We start from the raw sequence: 21,433 nt of genomic DNA on the forward strand, positions 1-21,433 counted from the left end.
TTCTTTTCCATAATGTAAACATACAGTAAATTAAAACAATTACTCAAACCCACCCGCTTGCCACAAAAAGGTGTTTACTGGCATAAAAACACTAGGTTCCCCCCTTTTGTTCAAAATGTTGAAAAAAATTGTATTCAGTGGTGTTTGACATATACATTTACTTTGCTCCATTGCCACACGTGTGACTCAAAACATTCATGTAAAAGCATTTTCCCCACTGAAATGAACAGAAATGCCATTAATCCATTCCATTAAGTGTCGCAAACAGTTTTTTTTTATTCCACATTCTGAATTTCTTCACAAGAAAAACTGTGCAGACATCTTTGCAACCTTTAACGAATCCTGATGGAAAAAAAACAATCGGTCGCTGCTCAGTGAGATATTGATTTTAGCCACCAAAATTATCTCCAGCGATAATTTGCCACAAAAACACCCTCTCTTTACTTTTCTGAAGCTATTTCCCCACTCGCATTAGCGATAAGATGCATTAACGTGTTCATGATAGACCCAAGATGCTGTCCGTATAATAACCAACTTGCATTGGTCCAGTCTGCAGGGTTGAGTGTGACATAAAGGGTTAACATTTGTCTGCACTAGACTGGCCTTGAGTGAGGAAGGAATGTCCTTGTCAGAAAGAAAGAGACGGAAGAGGAGGAGGTCACATTTGACTGTAGAGCAGCCACAATGAGACGGTTTTGTTTCAATACAAAATAGGATCCATTTCTCTCTCCTCAAATATGCTATTTTTCTTATTGGAACTTTTTAAATGACATTTTTCCACAAAATGTATTCTGCCACCACCACCCCCACCACCAAAAAAAAACCCCTAAACGTCCTAAAATATATCTTCCTGCCAAACAAAGCACACAATTATACCAACTTGCCACAAAAGGAGAATCAATTTCCTAAAAATCATTCTGCCATTTAAAAAAAAAAATCCGATTTGATTTTTTTTTTTTTTTACTCTCCAACAATATTTTTTTCTGGAAACTATTGGAGAAAACTATAGTAAAGCTAAAACGGGTTTTCTTTCTGGAAAATGTGCACATTTTTTTGCACATTTTCATATTTTTTTTCTGAAATACATTTCTTTGATGAATACAACAGTGTCTATATAATTTTTCCATCTGGGAAAAAAACCCTGGAATTTTACCCCCCCTGGTGAAACAATAGATTTATGACAAATATTCAACTTCCGGTGCATTCTCCTCGTTGACACTATAAAATGGAGGGATGGACAAAAATGGGTGGATTTTACTGCTTAACTCATATAACACAAACAGAATATTAATCAGAATACTATGTTTAGACTAGTAAGACTGCATAGAACAGGGGTGTCCAAACTCGGTCGTCAGGGGCTGTTGTCCTACTTGTTTTCCATTTCTCTCTGCTGAAACACACCTGATTCAAAGGATCAGCCCGTCAGCAAGCTCTGAAGAGGCAAGATCATGATCCTGATCATTTGAATCAGATGTGTTGCAGCAGGGAGAGATGAAAAATGGGCAGGACATCGGCCCTTGAAGACCGAGTTTGGACACCCATGCATAGAACTTATTATTGTTGACTTCCCCAGCGGACAAGTGGTAAGTGTGTTGACTTCACAGCGCAGAGGTCGTGGGTTGAACCCCAGCTCCAGCCTTCCTGTGTGGAGTTTGCATGTTACCCCCGTTCCTGCGTGGGTTTTCTCCAAAATGGAACACTCTAAACTGTCCCTAGGTGTGTGTGTGAGCGCAGATGGTTCTTCGTCGCTATGTGCCCTGCGATTGGCTGGCAACCGGTTCAGGGTGTCCCCCGCCTACTGCCCGAAGATGGCCGGGATGTGCTCCAGCACCCCCTGCGATCCTTGTGAGAATAAAGCGGCTCAGAAAATGGATGGATGGATTCAGGGTTAACTTCCTCTTTAAAAAAAAAAACATGACCTCTTTCCAAGAGTGTAGGGCATTTTTTTTTCCTTGAAAAAGTGTTCTTTTTCCCTTTCAACATGTACATTTTTACATCAAGAAAATATGACTTTTTATTTTATGTGACATTATTGTTTTTTTTAGCACAAAACAAAAACCAATTGCCTAAAATGCTGTACAGTATTTAATCACAGAAAAAACTAAAGTTGGTCCCAAAAAAAAAAAAAATGGTTCGCCATAAAATGTCCATTTCCTTTGAAATGCTAACTTTTGTCTAAGGAGAAACAAAAATAGATCGCTACCAAATTGCATATTGTTCACCAGATTGCTTTTGGTTCTTACAACCAGAATAAATGTTATTCCCTTTCACATCAGCTGTGCACCATGTTTCACCTTGCATCTGACAGCCAGTGACATCACACATCGACCATCGACACTCTTCCTACCTCTTCCTGCTGCTGTGACTTTAACATGACGTTTGTGGTGACGCACGGACACTGCTGCTGAATAGGGCAGTGTAATTATGGATCCTGTGTGCGTGTGTGTGTGTGTGCGTGTGTGTGTGTGTGTGTGTGTGTGTGTGTGTGTGTGTGTGTGTGTGTGTGTGTGTGTGTGTGAGAGAGAGAGAGAGAGGGAGAGAGAGAGAGAGAGAGAGAGCGAGAGAGAGAGAGAGAGACAGTACAAGATGTGTGTCCATGGCTCTAATTAAAAGGTTGTCACAACAAGAGAATATTGCAAGACGTCGTGTCCTTCCTGTTGAGTAGTGACTGCTACTCCAAGCATAATGAAGTATGGCCGTCCATCACATAGGGCCTCGGTGATAACACTTTGCAATTATTGTGCCAAATGAAGTGGCGCCGGCAGCTGCATCGCACACACATGTATGTCCCGTCATGTGTTACTATTCCTGCAAACAAGTCACCCTTCACATCTCTGCGCTTCATTTAGCATTGATTGTGTTTGAATTGGTGTGATGCCTGTCTTTACACTTCAAAGTGCGGGCATGACCCATAAGGGCAGTTTTCTCCTGCCCATATCATGAGGTACACTGGTGAGAGAGATTTTTTTTTTAAATATCTGTAATTCATGCATGTAGGCTATTTTTAAAAAATGATTGCTCCCCCACCAGTGATATTAAGTATTTTAGATGCATGGAATTATGTAATAATTTAAATGTATATTAATTTGGATTTTATTGGTGCTGTTTGCAATTGTTTGTAAGTCCATTTAAATGATGAAAACAGATTATGGCAATAAAGATTTTCTAATTATTTTATTTGAATTTTTAATTTTGCTTTGTAAATTTTCCTCCATATTAGTATTTACATTTTTTTTTTTGCAGTACTTTTCAATAATTTTTTTGATGAATCATCCATCCACCCATCCATCCATTTTCTGATCCGCTTTATCCTCACAAGGGTCGCAGGGGGTGCTGGAACCTATCCTCGCTGTCTTCGGGCAGTAGGCGGGGGACACCCTGAACCGGTTGCCAGCCAATCGCAGGGCACACAGATATTTTTGATGAATCATTAATGACAAATATTATTGATTATTTAAATAGAAATTGTCATAATTTAATATTTTTATGAAAACATAAATAGCATTTGTATTTGTTTCTTTTTTAATTCTGTTGGTTTAATGGAATATTATGGAGTACCTATGATGTAATCCATCCATCCATCCATTTTTCTAATCCATTTATCCTCACAAGGGTGGCGGGCGTGCTGGAGCCTATCCCTGCTACGGTGTAATCATCGATTTAAAAATATAACACTAGATGACATGTTGCATATGTTGCAATTTATGAAATCTGTGTTTTAGCCTATTTTGTGATATCTTGAATTGCTTTTTAAAATACATTTTAAATCTTCATTTTAATTTTGAATGGCTGTAGAAAATGATATTGTTTTCAGAAAAGATTTAGTTGCACTGTTTTCATATACCGGTAATTATAATTTAACTATTATGTCTGGATGTTATTCTAGGTATCCAATGGTGTGTTGTGCTTGGTGATGGCATGGCCTTGTATGAGGGAAGGTGAACTCGTTGGCTCAATGTTTGACAATTACTGTGAAATGATGTGACACTGCCCTCTTGTGGTTGCTGATGACAGCTCAGGAGGTGGAACGGAAGCGACCCGAGTGGGATGAGGGTGGAGCAGATGAATGGAGAAAGGTGCGTTTAAATCCTCCTGTGCTGCTAGTGTTTGAAGTAGAACACAAATATGATGGAGATGATTGGGAGGCACAAAAGCGGAAAACGCAACAGAGCCTTTGAGGCCCAGGTAGGAACACTGTTACACTTTTTTTCTCAAAACTATGATAGTGTCTTCTCAAAAATCTATACTATTGGTCTGGATTGAAAATACATGATTTTTCCTTGAAAATGTTTTGTTTGTCTTATATTTGCAGCCGATTTTCGGGAAAAGAAGATTTCCGAACTGTATCTCGTAAATATATGTCAGATTTTTTGCAAAATATGTACAACTTTTATTGGCTTCTCTTAAAATGCATTTTTTTCTTCCCCCTGAAAATATACGGATATTTCCTTCTTATCACTTTTTTTTTTTTTTTTTTTACTATTTTCACAAAATATTACTTTTCTCCTCAAATGTACAACTTTTTGCCCAGTCTTCTTGCTCGTGTGACCGACAGGATAGTTTTGATGACATTCATTTGCCTCGAGTGTCAACACGCAAGCCAAAACCTTGTGCAAACAAAGATCGTTTCAGGTTTTTAACGCATTGTCCTGAGGCTGTGTGTGTGTGTGTGTGTGTGTGTGTGTGTGTGTGTGTGTGTGTGTGTGTGTGTGTGCGCTACAGGAGGAAGTGTACGTCGACATGGACTCCAACACTGATGAAGATGCTGAGAAAAATTCAAACCGACACAACTACAGTTTGTGGGTCCTTTTTTTTCAACGTTACATACTCACTTTATTAGTTACACCATCATCAGCCAGTCGCTCACAACACTTTTGACTTCATCGTCACTTTCGAACTTCGTGCCAACTACTGTGAACTGCTGAGCCAGGTCAAGGCAGTCATTAAGAACAAACGCAGGAGTCATCAGTCAGAAGGAGTCATCTTGCATCATGACAACCTCACACATCAGGCCAAACGGTGCAGACCATCAATGAGCTGGGCTGGGAACTCCTATCCCAGCTGTCTTCGGGCAGTAGGCGAGGTGCACCCCGAACTGATTGCCAGCCAATCACAGGGCACACCTAGACGAACGACCATCCGTGCTCACACTCGCACCTAGGGACGATTTAGACTTTAGAGTGTTCCATGACCATGCATGTTTTTGGATTGTGGGGGGAAATTGGAGTATACCCGAAGAAAACCCACGCAGGCACGGGGAGAACATGCAAACTCCACACAGGAAGCCGTAATCAAACCCTGGACCTCTCATTGTGAGGCCGGTGTGTTTACCAATCGACTCCTGTGCTGCCCCTATCTTTATTTACTTCTGCATAAATTGCGGGATTAATTAATCGAGACTCGGGACTAATGCCTGCACTAATCTCGAAAGCATCCAGCGGCACCATGTCTATTTATTTATTTATTTATTTATTTATTTTTAAGGAAAACGACAAAAAAAAAAAACCTCTTCAAGAAAAGATGCAACTCTTGGAAAATTTGAGTTAGATTTAGCAAAATTAAAGGTTAATACTTTGATCCAAACACACATACAGAACACAATTCAGTTGGTATTATATACACATTTATTTTTTTAATCTTCATGGGAATTTGAGCATGTACAACAAAAATAAAACTATTCAGAAAGGAGTAGCACAGAATAAGAACATAATTAGATAAAAGAGAGTACAATAATAAAACAAAACCAAAAAAATGAGCAAATTCAACTTGTATCTCAAGGCATCACTGTACATATTTAAAAATGATAAATTATACATTTATCTTTTTTTTTCTCTTTTGATGTCATTAGATATGGTGTGCCTAATATTGTGACCTTGAATTCCGTTTTTAACTTATTTTTTATTCTCTCTTGGTTTGTGTAGACTGCTGATGAGGAAAGTAGCACTACTGAAACACTTTTGCGTCCAACACCGAGACACTTTGGAACTGCTTCTAAAGTTGCTTGTCGTCGCATGTGAGTGATCTCTGTAAAAATATTACTTGTGACTCTGAAATGATGTTAACTCTGTTTTAAAAGTAACTAGCATAAAACGATAGGGTGGCCCGAGGGGCCTTGGATCTCTCAAGGTACACACTAAATGCTTGCTTGTTTCATCAGCCCAAGTGTTCACAATACCTGTGTTAATGTTTGAGCTTGCCTCCTAGCTATATGGGGTTTGTTTCAATATCTTACCGGCTAATTTGCCAGGCAGTTAGCTTAGTAGTTAGCCAGGCAGTTGTTTTTTTTTTTTGTTTTTGTAATGTGAATGAATTGACATGTACAGTATATGTAATTCATGCTAGCTCACACTGTACTAACGACGTTAGCAAAGCCTCACATATGCTCGTTATCACACAAAAATAGCAATATTTCATTAAAATTAATTAGAACAGCCACAAATAGATTTTGCCGCCATCTGTGCGCGCTCGCTTTGGCTTTTAGCTTTTATTTTAGTTAGATACAGAATGATAAAATCACAGACACCCATTCCATAACTTATTGATACCTACAGGTATGTCTAAATATTTTGTATCACATTTTTATTGAAGATTCTTTGGTATTGCATAATACATGCTTTGAGAGACCAAACCTGGCAAATATTTTATCGGGAACGGTTATATAGGTATCGGTAATGTAATGCAATTGAAATTCTTGGGGATTGTATTGTAATTTATTTGAATTAATTTTGCATATTGGTTAATATAATCAAGCATTTGGCAAGATTACTGACCAACAAATATGTATGGGATTTGAAATTGTTGTTATTTGACCCAAAAATGTTAGTTTATGTGACCAAACAATTTGGGTAAAATATTTAACTCGCCTGTTGAGCTAAATCAACCAACCCATCCTGCTGGGTCAGGTTAACTACTCTTAGGATGGTGCTATAATAATCCAGCGGTTGGATTAAAACTAAACCAATTTGGGTTGTTTTTGACCCTTTTTTTTTTTTTTTTTGTGGTCCTTCTGTAAGAAAGCAAGTATTAGCTGATCATGTGTTCCAGGTTGGGTTGCCGCAGTGATCGTGGCCTGCGTGCTGAACTTCCGTCGGGCTCTCGAGATGCTGGTCATCTCCTTAATGGTGCTCTTCTTCGTCGTCTGGGATTGGATGATGGGGCGTTATGGCGACCGGATATGGGAGGGGCTGCTTCCTGTCAGGGAGCTGGTCAGCAGACACTGGATTCGGATCAGATGGTGAGAAATGACATCAGAGAAATGTTGACTGTAGTACCAAGCAGATGAGAAAAATCAAATTCGATTCTTCAGGAGATGGTGCTGTGTGGAGAAAAATCTAACAGGGTAGTGATTCATTTGGTAAATTCATTCCTTCCAACTGTTGTTTTTGAAGTGACCCCACGTGTCTTTGAAGACCTTACCTGTCCTTTTTCTGCCACGTGGTGCAATGGATGCATTTGACCAGGTTGTAAATGGCATCAATCTTGAGTGGTAGAATGTAAAATAAATAATAATAATATGTGTGTGTGTGTGTGTGTGTGTGTGTGTGTGTGTGTGCGTGCGTGCGTGCGTGCGTGTGTGCGTGTGTGCGCGTGTGTGTGTGTGTGTGTGTGTGTACGTGCGTGTGTGTGTGTGTGTGTGTGTCCATCCATTAGATGTGGTACCAAGTGGGCAGTACGTGGTTGACACACTGGACCAGTTGCCAGTCAAATATAGTATAATAACCGTTGTTAATATAGTAATTTCTTTTTTTACTTTTTTTTCTTCTTCTTTTTATTCAATTTTTGTATACATTGGAACTATTTTTCCACTTTTTTCCTCAAAATATTACTCTTGACTTGAAAATATGACTTGAAAACATACCGGTAAATGGAATTTTGAATAAAAAAAAAGACATTTCTAAAAACGTATTCTTAAAAATATATAATTATTTCTCAAATATTTATCTTTTTTCTAAATTGACACATTCTTTTCTTCAAAATAATAAATACCTGTGTTCTTGAGACGTGCAACTTGTTTTCTGAGAAATACAGTGGCGGCTTGAGAAAACAGGGACTTGACCTACGAGTTTTTCCAGATACTGTATGGGTCTTCGTTTGGCTAATTTTTGGTTTCAACCTACAAGCACAAATTTGAGATCCAACTCCTCCGGTGGCAATGAACACAACCCACTTAACATTCACAACAAACAGCAGTTTGGTAGATGTTTAATGCTAAAAATAATTTTAATAGAACCACATAGCTTAACCGTTAAGTCCACTAGCTTAAAGCTAATGCTAACACAGAATGGGAAACACCATAGACATAAAAAGCATTAATGTGGCCGTGTTCTAACCCTTCAAGTAACAGCAGTGTACACATAGCATAGAGTAGGTCAAACAAACGTGTTCTCTAGCCCTTCTCTTGATTTACATGGTTGTGTATGATCCAGTTGTTTGATTTTTGCGGCTCTCCTCTGCAGGCTGATTTACGCGTGTGTGCTGGTGGGCCTTGTGTGCTGGCTGGTACTGGACACAGCCAAACGAGGAGAAAGACAACTTATGTCTTTCTTTGGTTTGCTGCTCCTCATCTTTCTCATGATGCTTTTCTCCAAGCATCCTTTCAATGTAATTCCTCCACGTGCACTCACACACACACACACACACACACACACACACACACACACACGCCAGGATTGTCCCTGGGCTCTGCACCCCTCACACACACACACACACACACACACACAGAATGCTACTGCTTGAGTTCTTACCCATACCAGAAAACAGGATGAGATTTAAGTGAATTCTTTGATGTGGAATTCATTCAGACAATCCCGGATGTCGGAATAATGAAGGAAAATAATTAAGGAACTTCTGGACCCAGCTTTCTTTGATTTAGTCCGGTTTTATTTTAGTATCAAGGCTACCTCATAGGGTCTGCAAAACAGAAACTCGGAAAGATGTTATCAACAATCAACATACATTTTCATATTGAATAAAAGGCATTTTACAGAAGAAGAAGTCATCGTTGCCTTCTCAATAAAAATGAAATTAATATATAATAGGTTTGATTATACTCCGAAAAATTTAAATTGCACTTGCAAAATGACAACAACAAAAAATGAATGTAGCCCCCTCTAGATCTAAGTGAGTCAAATAAACATATTGTCTGAATGTGTTTTAGTGGTCCTGGCAAGTGTTGTTCTGTGGACTTGGGCTGCAGTTTGCCTTTGGGCTTCTTGTTCTCAGGACCTCCTTTGGCTTTAAAGCACTGAACTGGCTCGGCCAACGTGTTGAGGTATACACACACACACACACACACACACACACACACACACACACACACACACACACACACACACACACACACACACACACACACACACACACATGCACGCACGCACACACACACACGCCTGTGGTTCTTTGTGTAACCTAATACAGTTTAACAGGTTTAGTGAACAAGTATAAAACAGGTGTTGTGGAACCATGTCATCACAGTCTGTGGCTATTCAAAGACGAAGCAAGACCACAGACCTCCCTCAAGGCTTCTTTTTTTAATGTAGAAGATAGCAAAATCAGATGAGTACAATTAGCAAAAAGCACTTTGCTGAAACTAAAATAAACACTCATATTTGTTTGTATGTACCGTTTATTTATCCAAAATATTTTTCTTTGCTTTACAAAGGAACAGGCCTGGGCCATCCCGCTCAATGCTCAGTGGTTTGCCTCCGGGGGAACTTCCTGAGCTGGGAAACCAAAAAATAATCATTGAGTGGCCACTTCGGCCAAGGTGCGGGCTTCCTGCACAGAGCTGCGTGTGATTTTATCATTTGTCCACGTATGCCTCCGGGCAACTCCCTGAATTGGATACCTGAAAAATCTGCACCTCGAGCAGCCTCCTTGCCCACCTACGAGCGAGCAGGCCAGTACCTCCAGCTTTCACATCCAGTGTGCCTGCTCAACAGTGAGGTTGAGACATATCGCGATCCACCCTGCCACAAAGCCCGCCGCCTCATCAGCATCCCCTCCTTGCCCACCCGCGGCAACGGAACAGGATGCCCCATGAGCCTTCTTAGCACATACAGCCCTGGCACGTCATCAAAATTTCTAACTTTCCAAGCCTTTGTATGATTGCAAGGGCTCACCATTGTAGTTCTCCCCATCTGCCTTCACGGCAGTTGTAAAAAGCACTCCTGGCGCTTGTTAGGAATGTGTAATATTCAACCTGTTCAGCTTGCACACGTCATTTTGTCCTTTTCATCAAAGTGTGATGTGAATTCACTTGGACAGAATGTTGACTGATTAACACTCATTTTATCAATTTTCTCCATATTAAATCCTTCACCTGCCATCGCTATTATTCTGCCAGCATGGCTGCGTAAACAAATGCATATGGTGATCAGTCACGTGACATCCGGTCCGTATCGGACGCAAAGGATTTGTGATAACATTTTGAAATCATTATTAATAGATCCACTGCCAAAGGAGTCGGTAAAAACGCCTACCTCTTGCCACCATGTAAAATCGCCTGTGGTGTTTCCAAACTTTTGACTGGTACTGTACATTTTCAGGTTCATTCGAGTTTGTGGCCGCATGAACGTGAGACAAAATGTCCTTTCTGCAGATCTTTATATCCTACACAGATGTTGGTTCTCGTTTTGTCTTTGGAGAAAAACACGAGGTGCACTTCTTCATCTTCAAGGTAAGTGCATCATGACGTTTTGTCATCCGAGGTGATAAAAGTCATGTTGTGATGTTTTGTACGCAGGTGATGCCGATCTTGGTTTTTCTGAGCGCTGTCATTTCTATGCTCTACCACCTGGGCTTCATGCAGTGGCTTGTTTGCAAGGTGAGAAAGCAGTAGTACTGGACAATGAGTTTGAGGAAGAAAGCACAGTACGCGACCAACACCCAAGATTGTTTCCTAGTTTGCAAGGTGAGAAAGCAGTAGCACTGGACAATGAGCACAGTACGCGACCAACACCCAAGATTGTTTCCTGTCGACAGATTGGCTTCATCATGCAGGTTACCATGGGAACGTCTCCGGTCGAATCGATGGCCGCAGCTGCAAATATCTTCTTGGGGCAGGTGTGTTGCCATGACAACAATACGCCACCACCAAATCCCCACCTCCTCCTTCTCCTCCTCACGTCAAATCGTTGTTTCAGACAGAGACCCCCCTCTTGATTCGACCCTACATCCATGAGCTCACCCTGTCCGAGATCCACGCCGTGATGACGGGAGGCTTCGCCAGCATCGCCGGCACCCTCTTGGGAGTTTTCATCTCCTTCGGGGTGAGGAAGATCATGGAACGCACACATGAGGGGAAAAAAAACACATTAAAAACAACAATGTGCTAATGGAAGACATCGGTCTTATGAGTGGACTTGATTTCTTCAGCAGGACACTCGCTAGATTGGTCATTCCAGAATCATTTTCTTGACTCCCAATGGAATTTTAACAATTCATGCGCAAAATACAGAAACATGCACTTGTTGCGTAAATGAGAGTTTTCCGAAGATAAAATGTAACTGTTGTAAAAGATTCCTAAATATCATTCAAAATATAAATTAGCTCTTGAGCTAAGTGGAATTTATCTTAATTGTAGTTGATTTCTGAGTCATATTTTTATTTTTTTTACCTTAAACATCTCATAACACTGTCAAACCTCTACTAAAATCAGCTATGCCCTTAGTTAAACGGTTCATTCAATTCTATACCCTGGAATGAAATTATTAATAAATATAAAATATATAATATCATCAGTATGTGGTTCAGTTTTCGGAAATTTTCTGGTTTCTGAAAAATAAACTGAAAAAATACATAGGGCATCATGAAGGTGAGGATATTTATGATAACTAATATAGAATCTTTAAAAAAAAAAAAAACATGTTTACTAAGTGCTTTGACAGAAAATAATTCATGAAACAAAATAACGATTACAATGCTCATATTTCATCCAAATCCTGAAATGTCGATAATGATGTATTAGGTGTTTCATCATTATATTTATTAGTGCTGTATCAACATTTCGATTGCTGGGTTGTGGAGGTTTATTTCGTCATCATTTCCTTGTTTCTGCAAGGTGGAAGCTACGCACTTGATGACCGCATCGTTGATGTCTGCTCCCGCCTCGCTGGCCATCTCGAAAATGTTCTGGCCAGAAACAGAGACGCCGAGGACAAAATCAATTGACGTCAAAATCGAAGGGTATATCCTCCTTTTTTTCTACGCTCCATGAGCCTTTGCGTGAAATAGGTGCATGACCTCCGGTATAGCAAAACCGTCCTTTTCTTTAGATAGAACCTCTTTGTGCAAGTCCACTTGCTATGACAGTTAAAGACTTTAAGAACGTGGGAACGCCACTTGAACGTTGTTAACCTTCCAAACACAATCTCAAAGCAGATGTAGGAACCAGCCAAACTACTTCCCAACATGTGACCGTGACCGGGATGCTTCATGTAAACAAGCCTCAGGTCACTCAATACCATCTAATTTATTTATTAGTTATTTTTTTAACATTTATGGGACATCTCTACTTATGTCAATTTCAACTCCTGCAAATATTAGAACAATTGCCCAAATATTTGGAATTTTTATGAGCATATCCTCCTCTCCATAACTTGGGCTTAACTTCTCTTTTGCCCAAAATAAAAAAGATCTTTTAACCGTTGAGATGTATCATTTTAACATTGTTCCTCCTTGACACTGATTATTACTTTCTAATTAGCCTGGGTGTTGGTGCCACCTTGTCATCTTACAAAGAGCAGCAAAAAAAAAAAAAAAAAAAACAGGCGAGTTTTTCAGCAAATAGCTGAAGATAGGGTCCATATAAAAAAAAAAAAAAAAATGAATCATTTCAATGACACCACTGGTAGATGAATGTACCACCCTACTGAATGTGTGGAGTGAGAGGCGAAACAATTACGTGAGACCCTATAACAGTTATAATTCACCTTTCAACAGGTAAGTTGATCTAAAGCCAGATGTGTAACTTTGCTGCTGTGAATTGGGAATTTCTCCATTGCGAGATTAATAAAGGTTTTCTTATCTTATCTTATCTTAAATTCAGACAAAGCTAACATGATCTTTGAAAAACTGCAATCAAATGTAAATAGCTGAGAGAAGGATCCACAGGGGAATAAAAGTACGAATACATGAATGTGTGAGTAGCCAATGACAAATGGGTGGGGGGGTCTTTTTGTCTTTTGAAATATTCACTGTTTCCTTCAGGGAATGTACCAACATGCTGGAGGCAGCGTCGCAAGGGGCCATCTTTGCAGTGAGTCTGGTGGCCAATGTGGTGGTCAACCTTTTGTCCTTCTTGGCTCTGGTGGCTTTCTTCGACGCCACCATCTCCTGGCTGGGGGGCATGTTTGACTACCCGCAGCTCAGCTTCTCGGTAAAGGACGCGCACAAAATGTGTTCAAATGACCGTATGTACCGTATAGTCCATGTCAAATCAAGTCAAACTTTTCGCCATCTTCCAGCTGATGTGCTCGTATATCTTCATGCCCTTGGCGTTCATTATGGGAGTTTCGTGGGAGGACAGCTTCGTGGTGGCCGAGTTGGTGGGCACTAAGACCTTCCTTAATGAGTTTGTGGCCTATCAGAAGCTGTCGGTGTTGATCAAGAAGCGCAAGGCTGGCGGGCCGGAGTACATCAACAACGTAAAACAATACATTTCTGTAAGGGTGGCTTTTCTTTTTTTTTTTTTTTGCTCTCTGGATACCATAACCCTCACCCAGCTCATTTTAACCCCCATCCTCGCCCCCAAATCTAACCAAACCCTCCCACTGTCAAATCCTACATTTAACCCATACTGTATCTCATTGTCAAATACTAAAAACCAACATAACTAACTCAGTGGTCCCCAACCTTTCTTGCGTCACGGAGCAGTTTAGACAGTTACATGCTTTTCGCGGACAGACAAACATTCGCTGATGGGTGGGATGCAGTACCGGTAATTTTTTTTTTTTTAATTGCTTTTAAATTGCCAGTTTTAAAGCACTGGAACTGTCAGCAAACATAATTATAGAGAAATTCAACATTTTATTGACATCCATTTTTCTCATTCATTTCAAACAATTTTATTCAACAATACAACAAATGTAAAATAGTAGAAAATGAAAGTGAACTACTAAAAAAATGGACTCCTGAGAAAGAATATGCCTTCAAATCTTTTTATGATTCTACATACGGCGTGAACATCATTGCAACTTGCAACGGTGTATGATCAAAAGATGACACGATAGCTCCTTTGTATTTTAAGTTATGATTCTACATACAGCGTGAACATCATTGCAACTTGCAACAGTGTATGATCAAAAGATGACACGATAGCTCCTTTGTCCGGTGGTTGCCGGCTAATTGTTAGCAGTTTAACTGCTAATATTTATGCGGGCAGGCCATACAAATTCAGCTCACACTTTCATGGTTGTTACATTTGTATACCGCCTGAAGGTAATTGACGGTTGATCAAAATACTTACAAAGTTCTACGACAAAAAGAGAGAGACTATGAAAGATTGAAAGGTCTAGAACACAACACTTGAAGCACAACAGCTAGCAAGGACAATAAACCAACGAGAGCAGAGACAGTCCTTAAATACATGGCGAGGCTTGAAGGGGAAACGTGGAACAGGTGCGCCGGCTGGAGGCAAACACCCTTCACTCCAGCTGGAGTTGATACACAATCAAAACAGACAGAACACGACCATGATGGTTTTCTCTTTCACAGGTCCACTCTGAAACCATTGCCACATACGCCCTGTGCGGCTTTTCCAACTTGGCCTCGCTAGGCATGTCAATAGCAGCGATAAGTGAGTGCCACTACCACAAATCACTCATTACTTTAAAAAAATAGAAACTATTATCATATTGTTATTGCTGCAGCGTCAATGGCTCCGGAGAGACAAAGCGACATCTCCTCTTGTGGCATCCGATCCCTGATCGCAGGCAGCGTTTCCTGTTTTGTGACGGCCTGTGTCGCAGGTGACTGCCTTTGCTTGATTCATAGTTCACACTTTCCTAACAATTAATATCATTTATGATTCCACACATGTCAACCGAGGCTTCTTGGTAAGTGGGAAACAAACTGTTGGGTATGCGCCATCACTTCCTACAGTCAGATTTGAATCACCCTATTGGGGACACGTTTGCATGAATATTCACACGCATATGTCATATTAATATGACTAGACTGAAGATATGAATAAATCTGGGCTCCATTTGTCCCTTCACTTAGTGTCTGTTCTTTGAATTAATTAGTTATCATTACTTAGAATTAGTTATTGTGTCAGTTGTTTTGAAGATAACAGCCAATAACTGCAATGAGTGAACAATATTCCGATCAAATAAAACATAGTTATGAAAATAATAAAGATAAGAAAACATTTCTTTCTTCAAATTACAAATGAATTAGTGCTTGTCCGTAATCCACAAAAACAATAATACAGAAAGTTAATTACATTTACTGGTTTGCATATTCAAGTTTAAAGTATATGAACAACAAAAAGGTGCGTCACTCCATCACTGATGAGCCCGTTTTACTGACAAATGACGGGAAATTATAAAAACTCACTCAGCACTGATGGAAGTCGGTTTTCATCTGAACCAAACACCATTCTTTTTTCTTTTCATTAAAATTCAAGAAATTCTGTGCCATCCAGGCCTTGATTTCCCCCAGACAGTTCAAACGTGGCTTTCGGCAGAAAACGCCCTTTTTGCTCAGCAGGACTTTGATTTGACTGTCATCCGCATCTCAGTGGAACGAAATACCATGTTTTCTAAGTATGGAACCTAGGGGCAGCAAACACAGTGGAAACAGCAGGGGACCAAAATAGAACCCTGGGGGACACCTAATGAGAGAGGAGCAGAGTGGGACTCAGAGTAACCAAGGCTCACACAAAAAGTACAGTTTGCCAAATAGGATCTAAACCACTCAAGAGCACTACCACTAATCCCCAACCTGGTTCTGTAAACAACAGAATACTGCATTCTTGAAGTAGGTGGTCTACAACTAGACGTCAGGCTGGATTTTCTGCTCGAGTGTTATATGCTACGGTTCTCATGGGTATTTATTTACATCACGGGCAAACTTGGCTTCACCTTTCCTGCAGTCTTTATTGCCATGGGATTACACGTTTCGCAGCACTTGTTCGTTCATTCCCTGCTTCTAAGCAACCATATCTAAACTCAGCTTCTCAATTTTAGCACGAAGACGTGAGAAACCATTGTTGTTAAAAGACACAGGGGGCAGTACATCCACATTATATGAGCACCGACCCCCCCAGCCCCCAGCACTTTCTTTGAGCTTGCAATCCATTCTGAGAAGTGGTTCATGGCTAAAAGCACAAGCTTATGTCGCACCGCTGTCTTCATTTTAATCACTCAAAATTCTAACAACTCATCTTCCTTGGTAATTTTATTATCGGCAGTGGTGTAAAACTCAGGTTTAGGTTTCACCAGAGAAGCAGACTCTCAACCCGTCTGCCACTCACGACCAGACGCCATCTTGTTAGAAATTTACATGTGTTATTTTTTTTCGTATGCATGTATCAAAATGATTGATACATGTATACATTATTCTACACAGCAGTATACTAAACTACTGTATTTAATGATAAACCATTCATTGTTCGATTTTCTTTCTTCACCAATTGGCTGGAAGAGATCACATGGCTGTATTGTCTTAGTGGCGTCCGTTTTGTCTCAATATGGTTCTACTCCTATAAAGTACATATATGAGCTGTGTGTGTGCGCTTGCAGGCACACTGTACATCCCTGAACTGGAGTGCCCACACTACCTCAGCAGCACATTCAACAGCACTAATGTGACAGTAGCAACACAACTGCTCACCTGCTGCACACAACTTTACAATAGGTATGGAATGCGTGGTTACGCTACATTGCCAATTTTTTACTCTATATCAATACATATTCTCTTTGGTCATCTATCATAAGTGGATGTGTGTGTTTGATTGTCAGCGTGAAGGTGCATGAGCCATGGAACTACACCTTGAAGGAGTTCAGTGTGAGCAGTTTGCAAGGGTGCTGCTTGCTCACGCCATCTTTGTCACACTTCAACTGTAGCTGGCTGATTTGATGCTGCTTTGACGGTCCCAACCAACGGGGGCATTGAACGCTGGAGAAAAATGGGAAGACTTTCCGAGAGGGCCAAGTACTGTATGTAGGCGGCCTGTAGGAGCCCCGATCGTCATACCAGCCCATAACATAATCATGACCCATAATGTCGTACATTTGCACTTTTTAAAAAAATGTTATCGGCCTATAATGTAATAACTGACCAATAACGTAATAAAAGCCCTAAACCTATAGCATAGTAACTTTTGGTCAATAAGTCAATAAGGTAACACCATATTACATTATTGGCTGGTTATTAGATTGTTGGTCTGATTTTATTTGTGTGTGTGTGTTCCCTGCCTTCGATTCCTTCCACCATTTAAGTTCCAATTTCAATAACTTAAAAACAATTACTTATAGTTAACCCAGCCGCTGGGGGGCAGTGCCCTCCCCTGGGGGTGCACTGTTCCCCAGTGCCGGTCCCAAGCCCGGAGAAATGGGGAGGGTTGCGTCAGGAATGGCATCCGGCGTAAAACTTTTGCCAAGACGACCATGCGAGTTGGTAGGACGGTTTACAGGGGCGGATGGAAATTACTGACTCGCTGTGGCGACCCCTGGATAGGGACGTGCCGAAAGGAGAAGAAGAAAGAAGAAAAACAATTACTTATAGTTAAGGGCCCCTGTGAATTCACTTCCCCTTTGCCAAAATAATTATAGTACTGTATATGCATCCACATAGTCATCAACATAGTTTTCGTTTCAGAAAATGTGTCAGCAACAACTGGGGGAGGGGGCTCATGAGGTATGTACCAGATTTTGGTACTACGCCTCTGCCAACCAATCAAGTGAAACACTCATCGAAAAACGTCTCGGCTTTTCATTGAGCTGAGGTACAGCTACAGTCCCCAATCGGTTACAATAAATGCATGACAATGTATTATGTATTACCCCCGCCCCCCCAAACACACACGCACGCGCGCGCGCGCGCCAAGTAAGATCATAGCCTTGGAGTTGACGAAGTTGAGTTTTGCCAAAGAACATACGTGACCATTGGGTGTCGCTGTTGTCCTTTCTGAAAGAGTCTCACCATGACACAAGGGCCTGCTTGACATAAGTTTCACTTCACGTCACGGAGGACATTTTTCATTGAGACGTGAGCCGGATAAAATATGGCACCATTCAATGCTCTCACACACACACAGATGGTCTAGAACACATAAAAAGATAAATGGACAAATAAACATAGATGGAAAAGGTAGAGGGAAAGAGCAAATATGGGATTTTAGACTCCTGTAGATTCTGTGTGGTTGCAAATTTTAATTTTAAGATAGCTTCATGTGGCCCTAAGAGTATTTCTGATGCGGATTTCCAAAGTGTTTTTAGTTCTTTTTTAAAATCTGACAACTTAATCTTTTTAAGGACGTTGTTTTAACAGTGATGAACTGCAAATAAACTTTTAAGGAGACCAATAACGAATAACTTCCCCATCATCATTCCAAGCAACGCCACGGACTAAACCAATGACTCCTGCACCTGCACGTGATATTGTCGTCACACGAAGAATATATAACACACACAGTTGTCAGGATATCATCACAAACCAGACATACAAAACAACAGGAAAAAAAAAACAGAATAACCTCATGGTTTAATGCCAGATCAATTAATAAGGCCTTCCTTATCAATGATTTATCAATCACACTCTTAATTGTTTATTTTTAACAGAGACATGGCTGAGCAGAGACACACCATCAGTTTTACTCAAAGCATCACCTCTCAGCAAAAACTTTCCATTTGTAAACAGCACGAGAAATAAGGCAGGGGGTGTAGCAGTTATTTTAAAATCCTCACTTCGGTTTAGAGAGGTACTGATTGGTGCATTGACAACTTTTGAACATCACTGGGCTGTTTTGTGCAGTCCTGCAATTTTCCGCGTGTGTGTAATTACAGGCGTCCTCAGTCCTGTTCATCTTTTATCACAGATTTTTCACAAATCCTGTCCATTATCCATAGAAAACATCGCCAAGTCATTATTTTGTATTTTAACTTGCAAGTCGATAATACGGCAGATACATTTGCAGCTGATTCTTAAAATGTTCCTAACTGTGTGATTTTGAATCAACATTTTTATCCGAAATCAGCAAAGTCTCCAGCCCACCCGCAGCCCTTGTGAGGATAAGCGTTTCAGATGATGGATGGATGAATGGATGTACCATCAACGAACCCTGACGACCTCTGACGTGAATGAGCATTTTGCTACTGTTGCCAACAGTTGCAATTTTTCGCCGCTGAGTGGGATAGGGGCTTTAGCAAAGGTTACTCCTGACATCTTAATTAAAAAAAAAAAAAGATCAGTATTTACTTTGTTTAAACATAAAAAAATCCAAGCTTAGTGAACAGTGCCAATGTGGACATAAACATTTGCCTCAATAATGTTAAGACTGCCTTTATTACTATCAATGTAGAAAGAACTGCTGTAAACACAAAATATGAAATCAGACACCAAAAGGGATATCATTTGGAGTGAGAGAGAAAAAAAGAGAAAGAACGAAAGCCAGACAATCTTTCTAAACATAAAAAAAAAATCCAAGCTTAGTGAACAGTGCCAATGTGGACATAAGAAATTTGCCTCAATAATGTTAAGACTGCCTTTATTACTATCAATGTAGAAAGAACTGCTGTAAACACAAAATATGAAATCAGACACCAAAAGGGATATCATTTGGAGTGAGAGAGAAAAAAAGAGAAAGAACGAAAGCCAGACAATCTTTCTCATTAATATTTATTCAGAAAACGACCTACATCACCACAAGGACATAAGAAATTTGCCTCAATAATGTTAAGACTGCCTTTATTATTATCGATGTAGAAAGAACTGCTGTAAACACAAAATATGAAATCAGACACCAAAAGGGATATAATTTTGAGTGAGAGAGAAAAAAAGAGAAAGAACGAAAGCAATTTTTCTCAATAATATTTATTCAGAAAACGACCTACATCACCACAAGTCACATTCAATCTGTGGCAAAAAGACAGAACACCATATTACAAAAAAACGCATTGTGGTCGACTTGTTCGCACGTCCGCTTCACAGTGCAGAGGTCCAGGGTTTGATTCTGGGCTCCGGCCTTCCTGTGTGGAGTTTGCATGTTCTCCCTGCGCCTGTGTGTGTTTTCTCCGGGTACTCCGGTTTCCTCGCACATTCCATAAACATGCATGGTGGTATTAATATGTCGTTTGACTTCATTTTCAAAAATGCAAGAATGGCTTTCGATAAGTCCATCAACTTTTGTGTGTATACCATTTTACCAATATGACAAAATTAATAACAAAGTTCAAAGCAAAAGGAACGATGAGGCTCTATTAAAACAGAAATAAAACCTCTTTCCGTAATTTGTTGGAGAATGAGCAATTCCAAAAGAAATGAAAAGCATCTTCCGAGGATCCTTCACAAAAGCAAGAAAAAGATCTTTTGAAACAGTGCTGTCCTTTCCTCTGCTCAAAAGGAAGCAGGAACATGACAGGCTGACATCTGATCGATCAAAAAAAAAAAAAAAAAAATGGAGAAATGATCTGAAAGTAAGGGAACAAAATATTATGAATATTCATTCATTCATTTTCCGAACTGCTTTATCCTGACTAGGCTCGCGGGGGGTGCTGGAGCCTATCTCAGCCGTCTTCGGGCAGTAGGCGGAGGACACCCTGAGCCGGTTGCCAGCCAATCGCAGGGCACACAGAAACGAACAACCATTCGCGCTCACACTCACACCTATTGACAATTTGGAGTGTCCAATCAGCCTGCCATGCATGTTTTTGGAATGTGGGAGATAACCGGAGTACCCAGAGAAAGACCCCCGCAGGCCCGGGGAGACAACGTAAACTCCACACAGGGAGGCCGGAGCTGGGATTGAACCCGGTACCTCTGCATTGTGAGGTCGACGTGTTAACCACTCGACCACCGGGCCGCCCACTATTACGAATAAATCAATGCAATTACATTGAACAACTAGCAATATTTAAGTTGTAAATGTAGGTCAGTGCTTCTACCAGTGTCCCGCCCAGCAGGGAAGGCCTTGCTGGCCCTGACCGCTCACCACCGAGTTTGGGAAAGCAAACGGATTGGTGGTATATGAGACATTACAGACATTTATACTTAAACTGTGATGTGTTGTCACAGACCCTCTTCCTTCTGTGCTTTTATTTTGGAGAGTGGACTTCCAGGGACCTTCTGTCTCTCTTTCCTTTAATTATCAGGCCGACCCGGAGGCTGCTCCCTCACCTGCAGCTGATCAGCAATCACCTCCTGCGTATAAGAGCTCTGCTGATCTGCAAGTGGGTGCCAGATTATTCACGCATTATGAGTAGTGATGGGA

The 21,433-nt window shown here is 40.5% G+C and overlaps 1 protein-coding gene across 1 annotated transcript; it reads left to right on the forward strand.

Moving 5' to 3' along the window:
• The first annotated feature begins 4,059 nt into the window (after positions 1-4,059).
• On the forward strand, positions 4,060-17,312 carry LOC109514173 (solute carrier family 28 member 3). Its single transcript, XM_019867028.1, has 17 exons — positions 4,060-4,185; positions 4,723-4,799; positions 5,922-6,013; positions 7,045-7,234; positions 8,457-8,601; positions 9,158-9,271; positions 10,601-10,678; positions 10,745-10,825; positions 10,984-11,064; positions 11,145-11,270; positions 12,062-12,186; positions 13,210-13,378; positions 13,467-13,664; positions 14,716-14,797; positions 14,871-14,969; positions 16,746-16,860; positions 16,965-17,312. Exons 1-17 carry the CDS (start codon positions 4,126-4,128, stop codon positions 17,080-17,082), a joined length of 1,950 nt encoding a protein of 649 aa, XP_019722587.1. The 5' UTR covers positions 4,060-4,125; the 3' UTR covers positions 17,083-17,312.
• Positions 17,313-21,433: the final 4,121 nt, after the last annotated feature.

This window comes from Hippocampus comes, unplaced genomic scaffold (genome assembly GCF_001891065.2).
Source record: "Hippocampus comes isolate QL1 unplaced genomic scaffold, H_comes_QL1_v1.1 scaffold322, whole genome shotgun sequence".
Taxonomy (NCBI): Eukaryota; Metazoa; Chordata; class Actinopteri; order Syngnathiformes; family Syngnathidae; genus Hippocampus; species Hippocampus comes.

Excerpts from the sequence above, each read along its gene's own strand:
- LOC109514173 (XM_019867028.1), top strand. The coding sequence starts at position 4,126 with ATGATGGAGATGATTGGGAGGCACAAAAGCGGAAAACGCAACAGAGCC. Across the intron at positions 14,970-16,745 it reads TGTGACGGCCTGTGTCGCAG|GCACACTGTACATCCCTGAA; the intron begins GTGACTGCCTTT and ends GTGCGCTTGCAG. Across the intron at positions 16,861-16,964 it reads TGCACACAACTTTACAATAG|CGTGAAGGTGCATGAGCCAT; the intron begins GTATGGAATGCG and ends TTTGATTGTCAG.